The 17,330-nt window shown below is 45.4% G+C and overlaps 1 protein-coding gene across 2 annotated transcripts; it reads right to left on the reverse strand.

Annotated features, from left to right (window-relative positions):
- Window positions 1–1,712: 1,712 nt before the first annotated feature.
- Window positions 1,713–16,484, reverse strand: LOC117438231 (CCR4-NOT transcription complex subunit 1-like). 2 transcript variants are annotated; one of them, XM_034073740.1, is made up of 6 exons: window positions 16,330–16,484; window positions 13,826–14,006; window positions 13,274–13,406; window positions 13,037–13,171; window positions 12,795–12,892; window positions 1,713–1,825 (listed from the first exon to the last, which is right to left on the reverse strand). In XM_034073740.1, exons 1-5 carry the CDS (start codon window positions 16,471–16,473, stop codon window positions 12,814–12,816), a joined length of 672 nt encoding a protein of 223 aa, XP_033929631.1. In that variant the 5' UTR covers window positions 16,474–16,484; the 3' UTR covers window positions 1,713–1,825; window positions 12,795–12,813. The 2 variants fall into 2 exon arrangements, with proteins under 2 accessions (XP_033929631.1, XP_033929630.1); XM_034073739.1 differs by lacking the exon at window positions 1,713–1,825 and having other exon boundaries at window positions 11,726–12,892.
- Between the last annotated feature and the right edge of the window lie 846 nt (window positions 16,485–17,330).

Consider the following 17,330-nt stretch of genomic DNA (forward strand, 5'->3'; position numbering starts at 1 on the left):
GGTTAAAATCGTTAGGAATAAGTAGTTGGTTAAGGAGTTTAATCATGATGTTTAGCGGACCAATAATGATTATGTTGTTAATTTTGTTTTTTGGACCTTGTTTGTTACAATGTATTATGACTAACGCTTTATTTGAAAAAAGAGGGGGAGATGTTGGGGGTCAAGCATGGGCGCTTGAACAGGCCTACAGCAAGCTGTGAGAAAGTGAACTTATGACCCCAGGTTAAAAGAAGAAGAAGTGTCAAGATCAGCAAAACAGGAATGCAATAACAGGATGCCAGTAATTGCAGAAGCATGATGTAACGCTAAGCTGAAGCGAAGGTGTGAAACCAATCAGGAGAGGTAAAGGGGAGCGTGTATCCCTCGTGGGCAAAGCAAAGCAGCCAATCAAGTAATGCGTGATCGCGTGTAAGACAGTATATTAAGAGCAGCCTTGTAATCAATAAACGGAGCATTTTGTGAACCTACATCGTATCGGTGTTTTCTCCCCTCCACCTGGCCGCGGCACTGTCCTTGCTCTTTCAAATTGTCAGTATTTTGATAATTTGTTTTATCATGTTTCTGAATTATATCCTCAGCAGGTTGTAAATTAGATAATGCAGAATAGACAAAATGCCATGTCACTATTAAATCAACTGGAACCTCCATACCAAGGCAATTTTGAGTCTGTAAGTGTTCTCCCACTCTCTCCCTTATCTGAGTATGAAATGACCTTGTTGCTGGAAACCAGTTGGAATTTGTTTTCACCCATAACAAAATATTCATTACTTGCTTCTCAGACAAACGATATCCATAGAATTTTAAAATTTGCTGTAAAACTTTCAAATATAATTTCTGTTCAGCTGATTCTACTTGTCTCATTTTTCTAATGCAATCCCATAATTCCCTGTTCAACAGGTATTACTGACCTGTAACAAGTGAATGTCAGTACCAGAAATTCCCCACTGGATCGCGCAGACACCACAATGTCAAGCAATTTAGTTACCACACACAGAGAGCACCATTTACGACGTTTGTAAAGAAAGAGGCTAAACACACACACTGCTTTCACAACTAGTTCTACTTTATTCACTCAAGCATGGTAATATATAGCATACAGATACAGGTCTGTTCCATGAAGCCATAGAGCAACTACATAATTCCTAGTGACTGTTTTCAGTCACTATAAATTCCATTCAATAAAAAATTGCTGAGGTGAGTAGCTCGAGAGAGGACACCTTCAACATCTGAGCAGAGGGAAGCTCAGTGTCCAGGAGCCTCAACTCAGAGTGGCAAGAGTCACCAAGGGAGCCTCAAGTCCTAGACAGGACTTGCCCAGGAGGGACAGCACCAGCCCTGACTGGTTAAATGAGCGCGAGGGACTAGGAGCGTGGCAACCAGGGAGTGTTGAGGCAGTTTTCACAGGGCAGACAAACAGGGCGTGGCAGGGCAGTTTACGTGGCACTTCAAGCAGGATGGTGAGCACTTGTCTTATGACCAGGGCCTGGTCTGGGAGTTCTGCTCTGGCTGCCCCAGTGGTGGCCAGAGTAGGCACCCAGACAGAGCCGGTAAGTGGGGAGGTTGTGGTGCAGAGCTCAGAGTGTGGAGAGTGCCTGCACTGGTCTTGTGAGGGAAAGGTGCAGAATGGGCAGGGCTGCGCTCAGTGCTCCCTGGTGGAGGTCCTCCTGCAGCAGGTGGCTGAGCTGTGGGATGCTGTCAATAGGCTGATAGATGTCAGGGAAGCTGAGAGGAAGCAGGACTGCTTGCTCCAGGCCCAAACAGTGCAGGGGCCTCAAGCGTCCACTGTAGCTCATGAAGGAAAGCAGGAGGCCATTAACCTGGGAAGCTGGGAAACAGCAACAAAAAAAAACAACAAAAAAGGAGGAAGAGGACAATTAAAAGCAAGGGGCTTCCTCCTAAATCTGATGTCCCCACCAAGAACCGTTTCACACTTCTACAAAGGGCTAACAAGGAAACCCACACCTCAAACCATGAACAACCTGCTGATCACTACTGGTGCTGACAGGAAAAAGCAGTGGGTCATAGTGATAGGGGACTCTACTTTGAAAGGAACAGAGGCACCCATCTGTCAGACTGACCAAGTCTCAAAGGAGGTGTGTTGCCTACCAGGGGCATGGATCAGGGATGATGCAGAGAAGCTGCCTGGTCTAGTAAGTCCCATGGACTATTACCCATTTCTTGTGGTCCATGTGGGTGCTAGTGATATAGATATCAGTAGCTCAGAGAACATAAAGAAGAACTACAGAGCCCTGGGAGAGGTGATTAGGGGCTCCAAAGCTCAGACAGTCTTTTCATCAATTCTCCAGAATAAAAGGGAGGACTTTAAAAAGGCTAGGAGGATTGGCCAGATTAATAAATGGTTAGAAGGGTGGTGCCATAGTCAGGGGTTTGGGTATTCAGGAGTGAGTGAGCAGCTGTGTGGTTATGGCTTGCCAGCTGGGCTTAAAAGACAACAAACACGGGATACAGTTTAGGAGGCCAGGTCTACTGGAGGCTGGTGGAACTGGTCTGACAATGAAAAGGGAAGAGCTTTTATGGTAAGAGGCTTGCCAGGAAGATCAAGAAACATTTAAACTAGATGTGTTGGGGGAGGGGGGCATCATTCCATCCCAACACACCCAGTCAGTTGCCAGCACCTATAAAGAATGCTCGGAGCAATGCAGAGATATTCCAGCCACTCCACACAATGAGCCGCCTTCATTTATAGCTCGGCTCAGATGCCTCTATGCAAATGTCTGTAGTATGGGGAACAAACAAGAGGAATGAGAGATGTGGGCATGTCTACAGGGATACAATATCATTGGCATCACAGAAACATGGTGGGATGGCTCCTATGACTGGAGTGTTGGAATGGAAGGTTACAGGCTCTTTAGAAAAGACAGGCCTGGACAAACAAGGAGGGGGAGTTGCTATTTATGTTAGGAATAGGCTAGAGAGCATGGAACTCTGTCTGGGGACAGGTGAGCAGTCAACAGAGAGTTTGTGGGTCAGGGTTAAGGGGAAAACAGCAATGGGAGACATTACTATGGGGATCTGTTACAGACCGTGTCATGGTTTAAGCACAGTTGGCAACCCAGAACCACATAGCTGCTCTCTCACCTCACTTCCTCTCCCCGCTCTTGGAGGGATAGGGAAGAGAATCGAAAGAATGTAACTCACACAGGTTGAGAGTCCAGTAACTAAGGTATAACACAAAACCACTACTGCTACCACCAATAATAATAATGATAAGGGAAATAACAAGGGAAGAGAATACAACCGCTCACCACCTGCCAACTGATACCCAGCACGACCCGAGCAGTGACCTCGGCCTTCCAGGTAATTGCCCCCAATTTGTATAGTGGGCATGACATGCTGTGGTATGGAATACCTCTTTGGCTAGTTTGGGTCAGGTATCCTGTCTCTGCTTCCTCCTGGCTTCCCCTCCTCCCTCTCAGAGCATAAGACAGAGAAAGTTCTTGGTCAGAGTAAACATTACTGAGCAACAAATAAAAACATTGGTGTTATCAGTGTTGTCCCCAGGCTGAAAATCAAAAACCCAGCACTGCACCAGCTACTAAGAAGGAGAAAAATGACTGCTACTGCTGAACCCAGGACAGACTGTCTGATCAAGAGGACTCTCTGGATGAAGCACTCTATAGACAGATAGGAACAGCCTCACGCTCACAGGCCCTTGTCCTCATAAGGGACTTCAACCATCCTGATATCTGTTGGAGGAATGGTATGGCCTGGCATAGGCAATCCAAGAGGTTCCTCAATTGTGTGTAAGATAATTTCTAGTAATAGATGATTAGATGTTCAGCTTGGAGAAGGGAAGGATATGTGGAGACCTCATAGCAGCCTTCCAGTATCTAAAGGGGGCTATAAGGATGCTGGGGAGGGACTCTTCATTAGGGACTATCGTGGTAGGACAAGGGGTAATGGGTTAAAACTTAAACAGGGGAAGTTTAGATTGGATATAAGGAAGAAGTTCTTTACTGTGAGGGTGATGAGGCACTGGAATGGGTTGCCCAGGGAAGTTGTGAACACTCCATCCCTGGCAGTGTTCAAGTCCAGGTTGGACAGAGCCTTGGGTGACATGGTTTAGTGTGAGGTGTCCCTGTCCATGGCAGGGAGGGTTTGGAACTAAATGATCTTAAAGTCCTTTCCAATCCTAACTATTCTATGATTCTACGAACAGTCACTCTCCAGGCTGCTTCCCAGCCTGACCTTGTACCCAAACACTCCCTGGCTTACTCAAGACCCAGGTGCACTCTCAGCAGTTCTTCTTCACCTTTAATTATCCACATAGCAGGAACAGGACAGCTTGCAGTTCCCACAAAGCAGCTCTGCCTGTGACTTGTGAGATGGAGAAAGGACAAGAAAGAGAAGATAAAGGATAGCTCATTGTAAATAGAAAGAACACTTTGCTTGTAACTAAGCGACCTGGACCCCAGGTGGACTCTATAACAGTGATAAGGAAGAGAACTCTTCTGTTAATGTTTAGGGAAACCAGTTTGAACCAACTGAGGAGCTGGCAAATGGACAACAAAACTGGCCAACTCCAAAGTTCAGACAAAGGACAAAGTGATGAAGATGATGAAGAAACGACTACCAGGGGTCCCAAAGACCACTACCACATTATTGTCTGCATGTGGGAGGAATTTTCTAGATGAATGTTGTCATGTATAAGTAGATTTATGAATATGCACATACTGTAATGAATATGTATGTTTAATGACTATAAAATCATGACTTGTTTGGTGCTTGAGAGAGACACACTCAGAAGAGCTATTCCCCATGTCTCCTGGCGATGCAATAAAGAATACGTGCTTGTCAACTTAGACTTTGTTGGAGAGTTCTTAGGTTTTCCTACGAATCACTTGCCGGATGGTGACACTCCGACCCTGTCACTGACCATCCCCTGGGGCACCCCGTACCCTAGGTAAGAAGGATGGTCACTTCTGGAAGTGGGCACGAGTTAACTTACCCCTTGAGTTTAGGGGAAAGGACACTGTTTAGAAGCACACAAACAAAACTAACCCAAGAATGCACCTAGGCAGCAAGCCAATTCCACCTGTCACTTGCTGCCACTGATTTATTTGTCCTGTTGTGCTCTCCTGGCACCACACTGACTCTTTCCTGGCTCAAATCCTCTCCAAGAACTCTTCTGTGACAAGTGTTGCATTGTTAGTACCAAAATGGAAGTTGGCTGATTTCCCTTTTGTTTTTTCAAGTGGTGGTTGTAGCTGATGGCCCTCTGGAACTGCATATTCTGGCAAGGAAAAGCTCAACTTGTTAAACCTGTCACAGTCTATAAAACACCTGCTAGCTCTGTGTCTTGCCATACAGCTCCTTGCTGGTGTTTCCCCATGTCTTCCAAAAGACCACAGTAAGTTTTGACCAATAGGCACAAGTTGACTGTTAACATCTCCACTCCAACACAGTTGACTGTTTAGCTGAGGGAATGCAGCGATGTTCTGTAGGGCAGCAACAAAGAGATATTAAGAGCACTTATAATAGCAAAACCCATTTCCTGAATTCAACAAGCACATATTGACTGTTGAATGGAAATGGGGTTTAGGTTCTTCTCAGTGCTGCACTGTCCAGCCTTTCTGTAAATAAATGTTTAGAACTGTGGTGCCATAGCCAGGGGTTTTGGTATTTAGAAAATGGGACTTGATTTGAGAGGCCAGGTCTACTGGAGACTGGTGAAGCTGATCTGACAACGACGGGGAAGAGCAGTTTTGGTAGGAGACGTGCCAGGATGGTCAAGAAAGCTTTAAACTAGATATGTTGGGGGAGGGGGGCATCATTCGATCCCAACACACCCAGACAGTTGCCAGCACCTGTAATAAATGCTCAGAGCAACATAGAGATATTCCAGCCACTCCAGCAAATAAGCTGGCTTTATTTGGAACTCGGCTCAGATGCCTCTATACAAACACCCATAGCATGGGGAACAAATGAGGAATTAAGAGATGTATGCATGCCTTAGGGTGGTATAACAGGCATCACAGAAACATGGTGGGATGGCCCCTATGACTGGAGTGTTGGAATGGAAAGTTACAGGCTCTTTAGAAAAAGACAGGATGGGCAAACAAAAAGGGGAGTTGCTATTTATGTTTAGGGATAGGCTGGAGAGTATGGAATTCTGTCTGGGGACAGGTGAGCAATCAACAGAGAGTTTGTGGGTCAGGGTTAAAGGGAGAACAGCGATGGGAGACACTACTGTGGACATCTGTTACAGACCACCTGATCAAGAGGAACCTGTGGATCAAGCACTCCATAGACAAATAGGAACAGCCTCACGCTCACAGGCCCTTGTCCTCATAAGGGACTTCAACCATCCTGATACCTGTTGGAGGAATGGTATGGCCTGGCACAAGCAATCCAAGAAGTTCCTCAATTGTGTGGAAGACAAATTCCTTCTGCAAGTAATAGAGGAGGCGACAAGGAGAGGTGCCCTGCTTGACCTCGTACTCACCAACAGGGAAGGGCTCGTTGGAAATGTGACTCTCCAGGGAAGTCTTGGATGCAGTGATCACGAGCTGGTCGAATTTGAGGTCCTCAAGACAGTGAGAAGAGCGTGCAGCAAGCTCAATGCCCTGGACTTCAAGAGAGCAGACTTTGGCCTCTTCAGGAACCTGCTCAGTAATGTTCCATAGGATATAGCCCTAGAGGGCAGGGGGGCCCAAGACTCTTGGTTAATATTCAAGGATCACCTGTTACAAGCTCAGGAGTGTTGCATCCAACTAAAGGAAGTGCAGCAGGAGGGCCAGGAGACCCCCTTGGATGGATAAGGAGCTGCTGAGAAAACTTGGAGGGGAAAAAAGAGGCTTATAAAAAGTGGAAATAAGGACAGGCAGCCTGGGAAGAATACAGGGATGTTGTCCAGGAAGCTAGGGACCAGGTTAGGAAAGCTAAAACCCAGTTACAATTAAACTTGGCTAGGGATGTGGAAGATAACAGGAAGGGATTCTATAGTTACATAGCAAGTAAAAGACAGACTAGGGACAACATGGGGCCTCTCTGGAAGCTTTCGGGAGAACTGGGTAGCATGGATTTGAAGAAAGCCAAGGTTCTTAATGACTTCTTTGCCTCAGTCTTCACTGGCAGATGCTCTGAACACTGGCAGGTCCTGAAGGAGCTGGCGAACGAAGCTGCAAAGGCACTGGCCATCATATTTAAAAAATAAAGGCAGTCAAGTGAAGTTCCCGATGACTGGAAAAAGGGAAATATAAGCCCCATTTTCAAGAAGGGGAACATGGATGACCCGGGGAATTACAGACCAGTCAGTCTCACCTGTGTGCCTGGCAAAATCTGGGAGCAGATTCTCCTGGAAGGCATGCTAGGGCACATGAAAAACAACAAGGTGCTTGGTGACAGCCAGCATGGCTTCACTAGGGGGAAATCCTGCCTGACCAATTTGGTGGCCTTCTATGATGGGGCTACAGAGCTGATGGACAGGGGTGGAGCAGCTGACATCATCTACCTGGACTTGTGCATAGTGTTTGACACTGTCCCACACGACATCCTTGTCTCTAAATTGGAGAGACATAAATCTGATGGATGGACCACTCAGCTGGATGACCGCATTCAAAGAGTTGTGGTAAATGGCTTAATGTCCAAGTGGAGACCAGTAATGAGAGGTGTCCCTCAGGGATAAGTGTTGGGACCGGTCTTGTTCAACATCTTTGTCGCTGACATGGACAGTGGGATTGAGTGTGCCCTTAGCAAGTTTGCCGATGACACCAAGATGTGTGGTTCAGCTGATATGCTGGAGGGAAGGAATGCCATCCAGAGGGACCTTGACACGCTTGTGAGATGGACTGATATCAACCTCATGAAGTTTAACCATGCCAAGTGCAAGGTCCTACACCTGGGTCGGAGCAATCCCAGGCACAGCTACAGGTTGGGCAGAGAAGAGATTCAGAGCAGCCCTGCGGAAAAGGACTTGGGAGTGTTGGTCAAGGAGAAAATGAACATGAGCCAGCAGTGTGCCCTTGGAGCCCAGAAAACCAACTGTATCCTGGGCTGCATCAAAAGGACCGTAACCAGCAGGTTGAAGGAGGTGATCGTGACACTACTCTGCTCTCGTGAGACCTCACTTGGAGTACTGTGTATAGTTCTGGTTTGCTCAACATAAAAAGGACGTGGAGCTGTTGGAATAAGTCCAGGGGAGGGCCACGAGGATGATCAGGGGCTGCAGCACCTCCTGTATGAAGATAGGCTGAGAAAGTTGGGACTGTTCAGCCTGGAGAAGAGAAAGCTGTTTGGAGACCTTATAGCAGCCTTTCAGTATTTGAAGGGGGCCTATAAGGATCCTGGGGATGGACTATTCATTAGGGATTGTAGTGATAGGACAAGGGGTAACAGGTTTAAACTTAAACAGCAGAGGTTTAGACTTGATATAAGGAAGAAATTCTTGACTGTTAGGGTGGTGAGGCACTGAAATGGGTTGTGCAAGGAAGTTGTGAATGCTCCATCCCTGGCAGTGTTCAAGGCCAGGCTGGACAAAGCCTTGGGTGATATGGTTTAGTGTGAGGTGTCCCTGCCCATGGCAGGGGGTTGGAACTCGATGATGTTAAGGTCTTTTGCAACCCGAACTATTCTATGATTATTCCAATGTCTGATTGTTCTCATTGTGAATTTTTTTTCTCTTGTGCCTAGGAGTAAGCTGTAAATTTACTCCCCAGGATTAAATTGTGCCCATCACCCCTTTTCCATGGTATTCTTTGTAAAAGCAGAATCTTCCTCTTCTTTGTGGCCACCCTTTAAGTAATAAAACATTGGGCATAAGGTCTCCCCTGCCCTTTGCTCCAGGGTGAACATTCCCAGCTCTCTCAGCTTTTCCTCACATGGTTTCCCAGCCCTTGGATCATCTTTGTGGCCCTTATCTGAACCCTTCTCCAGCCCGTTTAGTCGGCTAAGGTGTCCTTTACCACTGCTACCAACACCCAGGTTTGCTGTTTGTATGTTCTAACTCACAAGTTATTTCTGATTAGGTATCTGAGTCAGTTTTACCTTTAGTGCAGCTGAGGAGTAATTTACCTGCTCTACGTGGTTCTAAACCCACAGCTCTGCAGCAAAGGCAGCTGATGTACTCACGCTGCCAGTTACTTGTCTTTTTGCCTGAGCCATTACAGGTGTTGCACATGTCAGAAGAATTCAAGGAGTGTAAGGAATAAGATAGCTGGGAAGATGACAGTGAGGAAGAGGAAAACTCAACCCTTTCAAGTGAGGCTCTCTCCATACTCACACCCCCTTGCAAGCACCTCCTTTATGAGAGTGTTCTGCTCACTCTGGAGTCCTACGGGTCAGACTAGAAAGCAGAGCAGGACTTGCTAAATAACAAGAAGGCTTATGAGAAACTGAGTTGAAGGGAGCAGCAAGCTTTGCATGTTACAGACAGAAAAGGATCTTGCATCTGCTGCTGAAGCTGGTACACTAGAAACCTCACTGCTCCTGGAAATGAACTGCCTGGAGCTGTGTGCAGGAAGGGGAGAGGCTGGCCTTCAGCTATCTCTTCTACAACCCAAGAACAGATGGAAAGATTGAATACAGGCCCATTTGTCCTGCACCTGGCATGTGGCTTTTTAGCTACCTCTACCTAAGCCATCTACCATAGCACAAAGTGGTTTTGGGTGGCCTTATCCTACCACGAGAGCTCTGGAACACAACAACCACCTGCTAGAGGACTTCAGAAAGCCCAGACCTCTTAATGGCTGCTTTAGGAAGGCAAATGTACACTGTCAGAACAGCAAGTGGGTTCCCTCATGTAGCACCAGAAATTTAAGGCAAAAAAAGCTCCTTGTCCAGGTAAGAGAGGGCAGAAATCCAGCTGCTAACTCTTATACCTTACTGTTCAGAGTAAACATCTGACAGGTGGAGATGCTGACAACACTGAACTCTTCAACTGTATTTGGCTAATATTGAGCATTTTAAAGAGTACAAGCCCATCCATCTGGTTTTCACATAGGCTCAATAGAGCAGGTATCTCCTTTTACCTCTATAAAAGGCATTTCTGTATGGGCTTGGGACTGCTCTGAAGGAACACTGCCACAGTTCTGCACACCCTCTGATTAATACAGTTCTTCCCTGAACTCAGGCACTACTCTGCATCATGTTTAGCTATATTAATATCTTTTCCCTCAGCAGTTTCTGCATTACAGAGCACTGGAGGTTTGCAGGCCAAGCAAGTGGTGCAGCTAGAAGTGCAATCTACTTCAACAGGGTGCAGAGCCCCATGTAAGAGGGAGGGATCTTTGCTGCTGCTGCAGTTTGAAGTATTGCAAATGAGAAAAACCCAAACTGTACTTGTGTAGATCAAGATCAGCTACAGCCCTACTTGCACTGCTTAGGGCCAGGGTGATTTCACAGTACCCAGGGTAGCTTTGTTTAATTCCCCTTGTAGAGTGGTGCAATGCACTGGCTAGTTGGAGTCCAGCCTGCTGCCTTGGTGCTACTTCTCTCCCTACAGCAGACTGGATTTCAAACTAGGCATACACAGTGGTTCAAAAGGTCAGTATTCATTCCTTAAACATGAATTATACTCAGGGCCTCTGCTGGTAGGGGCATGAGCATGATTTATGCTAACCAGCTGCAGGTTCCTTACCTGCCAAGAGAGGGTATGAAGTATAGCAGCCTCTATCCTACCAGCCCAACTCAAATTACTGGGATCCTGGCTAAGTCCTGTCCACCTTCCAACCCCCTCTTTACACCAGCTTAGCAGTTCTTAAAGCCTCAAGGGAACCAGCCATGGACAGCAGTGTTAGTACAGAACAAGAGAGACTTTTGAGCTTTGAGTCATTAGACAAGTCAGTAAGCTCTGCATAAGGTTTGCTAGAGATAAATGGCAGGAAAAAAAGTCCCATAGCATCCAGTCTAGATAAAAACTGGTTGCTGGTAATTCTCTGTATCCTAATCCAATACAGGAAGAGGAACAAGCTGGATTTGCAACACCAGATCAAAAAAAAAAAATCCAGGAAATTGTAGGAACTGGCAAGAAACTGCTCTTTGACACACCAGTGACTGAAACACACCACCTAGAAACAGGTCTTAGGAAGAGAATCCTCCCTGAGCTGCAGTCCCCTGGTATAGCTGGCTCCATGGTCCCTCGGAGCTGGTTTTTGCTCTGCAGGTAAAGCACACCAAGTACACAATCACTTAAACCTGAGCTGGAAATCCTGACCTCTCCTCTCTTAAAACTAGCAGCCAACTAGCTTTAACAAACTAGTTGTGTTATCCAAAGAGGAATCAGTGAAACTGTTTCCTAGTATCTGCTAAGCTGTGAGGCACAGGATTTTGTAGTATTGGCAACACTGAAGCCACCTATCCTTATTCCAGCTAACTAGCAACTTTGTAGAGATCGTTGCTGAAGAGAATATCATAGCAGGGTACAAGTCATTAGAAATGAAGCTGAGCTGCTGTTTGTGCTCAGCATCCCTCTGCTGCTAGCACAATCCTTTCTAGCACAACTGTGTCAGGGACAAACCCTGCTCCTGATCTTGCAGCTAAGATATTTCTCTCTCCACACAACTGCCCTTCCCTTTTGCACATCAAAGCAAGACCCTACTATCTAGTCCCAACTGTTGTCCCCTTAGACCTCACCTAGAAAACCCAGCTGCTTTCAATAGACAGGGCAAAACACTGGAAAACCACAGGTTTTGGATGGGTGGAACAGAATTTGGAAGACCAGCTGGCCAGGAAGGATGGAACTGGAGAGAATAAGCACAGTGGCACGTGCGTCTCATAACTTTAATGTGTAACTACAGTATACATACATACATACAAGAAGTGGAAGAACTAAAGCCCAAGAACTAGAAAGGCTACAAAATACAACACATAGACCAATACTTTATAAAATATTCAAAGTCCTTACAAAATAGGCTGCATTAGGCCTTTGGGATTTTTTGTTTTATTGGGGTTTGTTTGTTTTTACCTTTTCTTTTTTTTTTTTTTTGCTAACTTAAAATGTGTGGTCATGGGGTGTGAGGGTGGGAAAAGGTCTAGATTTAACCCCCCTACCTTCCGAAATTTACAGGTGTCAAATAAACATACCCCCTCTCAAAAAAAAAACCAACCCAAAAAAACCACAAAAAACTCCCCCCACAACAAAAAACCTATAGGCCTGGTCCCTGGTTTCTTCACTAAAGCCAGCTGACCCTCTCCCAAAGGGCCTGCCTGAGGTGTCATCTTCAACAGAAAGGAGGTACTCTCCTGCTATCTATCAGCATTTGATGAAAAAGCAACACTGAACCTTAACCCCCTCCCCTCCCCCTTTCCCATGTTCCATAGTATTCCCACATTCCAAACACATCCACTTTTTTTTTTGATAAAACAACTTAGTGATTTAAAGGTCCCCCATCCACATAAAGAAAAATAAGTTATATAATATGACAACTAGCTTTTCAATATTCTTTGGGAGTCTGGGAACATCAGGACAAGGAGGTCTGCTCCAGACAAGTGCTTGGCATCAGCAGCTGCCCCTTTATTACAAAACTGGACAGGCACCAGTTACCCACCTGCCTTTTACACAATTTGCACAAACCCAGAAGTCCAGACAAACGTTTCTGTTCCTTGTACTTACACTAGTTCAAAATGATATTCACAGCATCGTCTGAATTTGGCCAAAAGTAAAAAAAAAATGGTTTAAAACTTTGGAACATTTTTGAATGACTGAAACTTTTAGAACAACTTTCACCCAGGATTGGTTGTGTCTACCCAATCAAGGGGGCTGGGAAGATCAGGAGGAGTCTTACAGAGTCTTCTGTCAGTTGATGGGATGAGGATCCCCAGGCTGGCACACTTACAACATGACATGTGTTTCATCTAACTGGCACCAGTCCCTTCCATCACTTGCTGGGCTTGCTTCTGCCCCATGCAGCACTGTGCGACTGACTGGAACAACCTGGACACAGAAGCAAAGCAGTGTTAGATGCATTTATGGCAGCAAGTGGTGCTTCCACTATGAAGCACCAAAACCTCATAGTGCAACTCAGCCCCTGCTTCAGATATACAGTTTCAGTTAATTTTGTGGTTAACTTATACTCACTTCTCAATTTCTGGGGCGCAGTGAACAAACTCATGGTTCCAGAACTTAAATGCTGGATTTTTTATCAGCTCAATGAAAGTAATAAGGAGACCCCAAGGATGAGGCCTGTTTACAATCAGTCGTTCCAAGAGAACCCTGAAATCCAAACGTAAAACCACTTAGAGCTCAAAAGAACCAACACAAAAGGAAGGAAAGTAAAAAGCTGGATGCTGGCACTCAAAACACCTTCCATCTCACCTAGTGATTTGCTCCTGGATGGCCTCAGTGTTGGCCTCTGCAAACAGGTAGAGCACAGTGCAACTGAAGTAGTGGGTGTGACTGTTGGGGTATCGCAGCTGGTTGGCAATTGCATTCAAGAAAAGGTACCGGCCTACAGAAGAAACAGAGAGTACAGATGGTCTCCCTTACACACATGCAGAAAGAAATAAGCAGCAGCTAGTATTGAGATGAAGGTTTGTGAGAATGCATTACAAAGGTACAAGAAACGAAGCCAACTGATAATATAAAAAAAAAACAACACAACAAAAAACAACAACCATCCTCCCCCAAAAACATAAAAAAAACACCCCAACACTTGATGTGGCAGAAAGAATTCAATTCCTCTTCATTAAACTTATTTCTCATTCCCTTGAATATCCTAAACATTTGGTTTGAACATTCTAACATAGCATGACTTGCTGTGAATTCCCTAGCAGCTACGTAAAATCACCACCTGTATTTCTCATAGTGCCAACAGATAATCCACTGTTAAATTTGACATCTCATGAAATAGAAGCATTTCCAGCTCACCTTCAGTATCCAGGTCTACTGCCAAATTCTGGAAGATGTCCATGTGAGCTGAGTGAGTAATGGTACTCATAGAGGGTGTGCTGCCTTTGTTGTGAATGTGCGCAATAGCTTGAGTGCCTACGTAGAGCACCAGGGCATTAATCAGCTGGATGTTGTAGCGGTTGCCAGGTTCATTTGATACCTAATAGGAAAGACAGAAAAAGCATTAACAGTCTATATTGCTTCAGCAACCAAAGGTACAGTACATACAACAACAGCATTCAAATCTCTTGATTATACAGAAAATAACACAGGGCATCCACAAATTCAATTTAACATTTATCCTTTTGTCTTGTTCAACATCTTTGTCAGTGACATGGACAGTGGGATTGAGTGCACCCTTAGCAAGTTTGCCGATGACACCAAGATGTGTGGTTCAGCTGATATGCTGGAGGGAAGGAATGCCATCCAGAGGGACCTTGACACGCTTGTGAGATGGACTGATATCAACCTCATGAAGTTTAACCATGCCATGTGCAAGGTCCTACACCTGGGTCGGAGCAATCCCAGGCACAGCTACAGGTTGGGCAGAGAAGAGATTCAGAGCAGCCCTGCGGAAAAGGACTTGGGAGTGTTGGTCAAGGAGAAAATGAACATGAGCCAGCAGTGTGCCCTTGGAGCCCAGAAAACCAACTGTATCCTGGGCTGCATCAAAAGGACCGTAACCAGCAGGTTGAAGGAGGTGATCGTGACACTACTCTGCTCTCGTGAGACCTCACTTGGAGTACTGTGTATAGTTCTGGTTTGCTCAACATAAAAAGGACGTGGAGCTGTTGGAATAAGTCCAGGGGAGGGCCACGAGGATGATCAGGGGACTGGAGCACCTCCTGTATGAGGACAGGCTGAGAAAGTTGGGGCTGTTCAGCCTGGAGAAGAGAAGGCTGCGTGGAGACCTCATAGCAGCCTTCCAGTATCTGAAGGGGGCCTACAGGGATGCTGGAGAGGTTCTATTCATTAGGGATTGTAGTGATAGGACAAGGGGTAACGGGTTGAAACTTAAACAGCAGAGGTTTAGACTTGATATAAGGAAGGAATTCTTTACTGTTAGGGTGGTGAGGTACTGGAATGTGTTGCCCAGGGAGGTTGTGAATGCTCCATCCCTGGCAGTGTTCAAGGCCAGGCTGGACAAAGCCTTGGATGGCATGGTTTACTGTGTGGTGTCCCTGCCCATGGCAGGGGGTTAGAACTTGATGATCTTAAGGTCCTTTCCAACCCTAACCATTCTATGACTCTATGATGATATATATATGTGTGTGTGTGTGTGGGGGGGAATTCTTAAAGAGCCAAGGCCACGTAGTGAGAGATCCCGATACCCTGAGCCTTGTTACTGTAAAGTAAGATTTTTAGCAGTCATAAGCAAGGTCAATTGTCTTGTTAGGCCTCTGTAATTTTCCACTGAAACGTGCAGAGAATGATCTCTGCCAAGGTTGTAGTTTCCCACTGTATTTTTAGAGTAAGGTATTTAATTGCAATTATAACAAGTTATAAACATTAGCTTTGTAAACGGTAGTAACCTCTAGACTAACCAATTAGAGCTCAGTATCCAAGGCTGTTACATAAGAAACCTAAGGGTGTAAGGGTATAAAAGGAGCACTGTATCTGAATAAACTTTGGCAATTGCTTGATCACATTGATCGTCTCCGCGTTGTCCGTGACTCCTGCATCTACGTGTGCGTGTGTGTGTATAATCAAAAGCATTAAAAACGTGTTGACAGACCCAATGAACAAATTTTTGTGCCTCCGTCAAAAGGCAAAGGCAACGTGAATTCACCAGCAGTGCCAGAGGCTGGCTGAAACACACACCACCTATACAAATGCTTCCATATGAGCAATTTTCTGAGTAAGCCCAACTCCAGGCATGAAGTCTACTGCAAGCCAAGCCCTGTGATGTATGAAGCATGAGCTGGCCTTTATCTAATTTGCCTTTAACTCCTAAGGCATTAGCATGCAGATTCACAGATTTCTAGAACAATGAATCAATTCTGAATAAAAATTTAATCAGATGCTAAAAAGATTCAATCAAGTTCCATAAACACTGTTGAAACTCAGACAATGCCTGGGTAAGCAGTGCTGGAGTCATGATAGAAGCCACAAGATTCTTCATCACACAAAAGTTGAAGACCAAAAAAAAACCCAAGCAAGCTTGATGCAAGCAGCTTTAAGTACAGTCTTCACTAAGATTTGCAAGGTTGTACACTGGAGACATGCAAAGGGAAGAAACAACCTTACATTTTCACCACAAGCATTTGGCAGCTCATGTAGATAAAAACCATCTGCTTTAAGATTAAAACATTTTAGGGTCCTTAAAGTCAACATTCCCTATGCGTTTCACAGGGCTTTACCGCTGCCTGGAACACATGCTTGCTACACACCAAACAAAATTCCTGCAAAGAAGGAAGGCGACTCAGGCAGTGAAATCATCTGTCCCATGCTATTTGAATTAAGCATCCTCAAAAACCACTTACCTGTAGGTTGCTGCGCAAGTCAGACAAAAAAGTGACAGGAGAGCGGGTTTTGAGATAGGAATCCAAGTCTTTCTTGAACTGAGGTGGCATCACTCCAGTGAAATTTGTGAGTATTCGTGGCGCAATATTAATCTCACTTAACATGTCTACCTGTGGAGAGAAAACCTGGTCAGCTAAACCATAAGTAATCTCTAAAGGGACAAACTGCAAAAGCAAATCCGTAAGTAATTATTACATCAACTACTGTTGTTGATCACTTTTTCCTACCAGCAATGAAAAGGAAACACTAGGCTTTTGCAGATTCCAGAGGAAACTTGGTCTCTAATGTGCAAACCTGTTAGATGACCATCTCAAGGAATGGAGAGTAGAGGATAAAAGAAGTCAAGGTTGAGGGCCACAGGGGAATTCAATTGCAGCCTCTGAAGTCTCCCTATCTACACTCAAGACTGTTTGGTAGTTTAAGAAAATGTCAACATCCACACAAGTCAGCTACAGCCCTACTTGCACTGCTTAGGGCCAGGGTGATTTCACAGTACCCAGGGTAGCTTTGTTTAATTCCCCTTGTAGAGTGGTGCAATGTACTGGCTAGTTGGAGTCCAGCCTGCTGCCTTGGTGCTACTTCTCTCCCTACAGCAGACTGGATTTCAAACTAGGCATACACAGTGGTTCAAAAGGTCAGTATTCATTCCTTAAACATGAATTATACTCAGGGCCTCTGCTGGTAGGGGCATGAGCAGAGTGAGCGAGTGGCTACGTGGTTCTGAGTTACTGGCTGGGCTTAAACCATGACACCAATAAAGAATGTTTATTGGAGCTTGTTTTAACAGGACAGCTGATTAACCCACCACAGCCAGTGGTTACACTGGAGGATGCAGGACAAAGCCCTGAGATTAGCAGGACAAGCCTTTCAGCTCCTGCTCTCTCCCTGCACAAGCAGCCAGCATTCACAGGACAGGAACTGTCTAAACCCTTCTAAGGTCTCACCATTCCCATATGCTCAG

The sequence above is a fragment of the Melopsittacus undulatus genome (assembly GCF_012275295.1).
Source record: "Melopsittacus undulatus isolate bMelUnd1 chromosome W unlocalized genomic scaffold, bMelUnd1.mat.Z SUPER_W_unloc_2, whole genome shotgun sequence".
Classification (NCBI taxonomy): domain Eukaryota; kingdom Metazoa; phylum Chordata; class Aves; order Psittaciformes; family Psittaculidae; genus Melopsittacus; species Melopsittacus undulatus.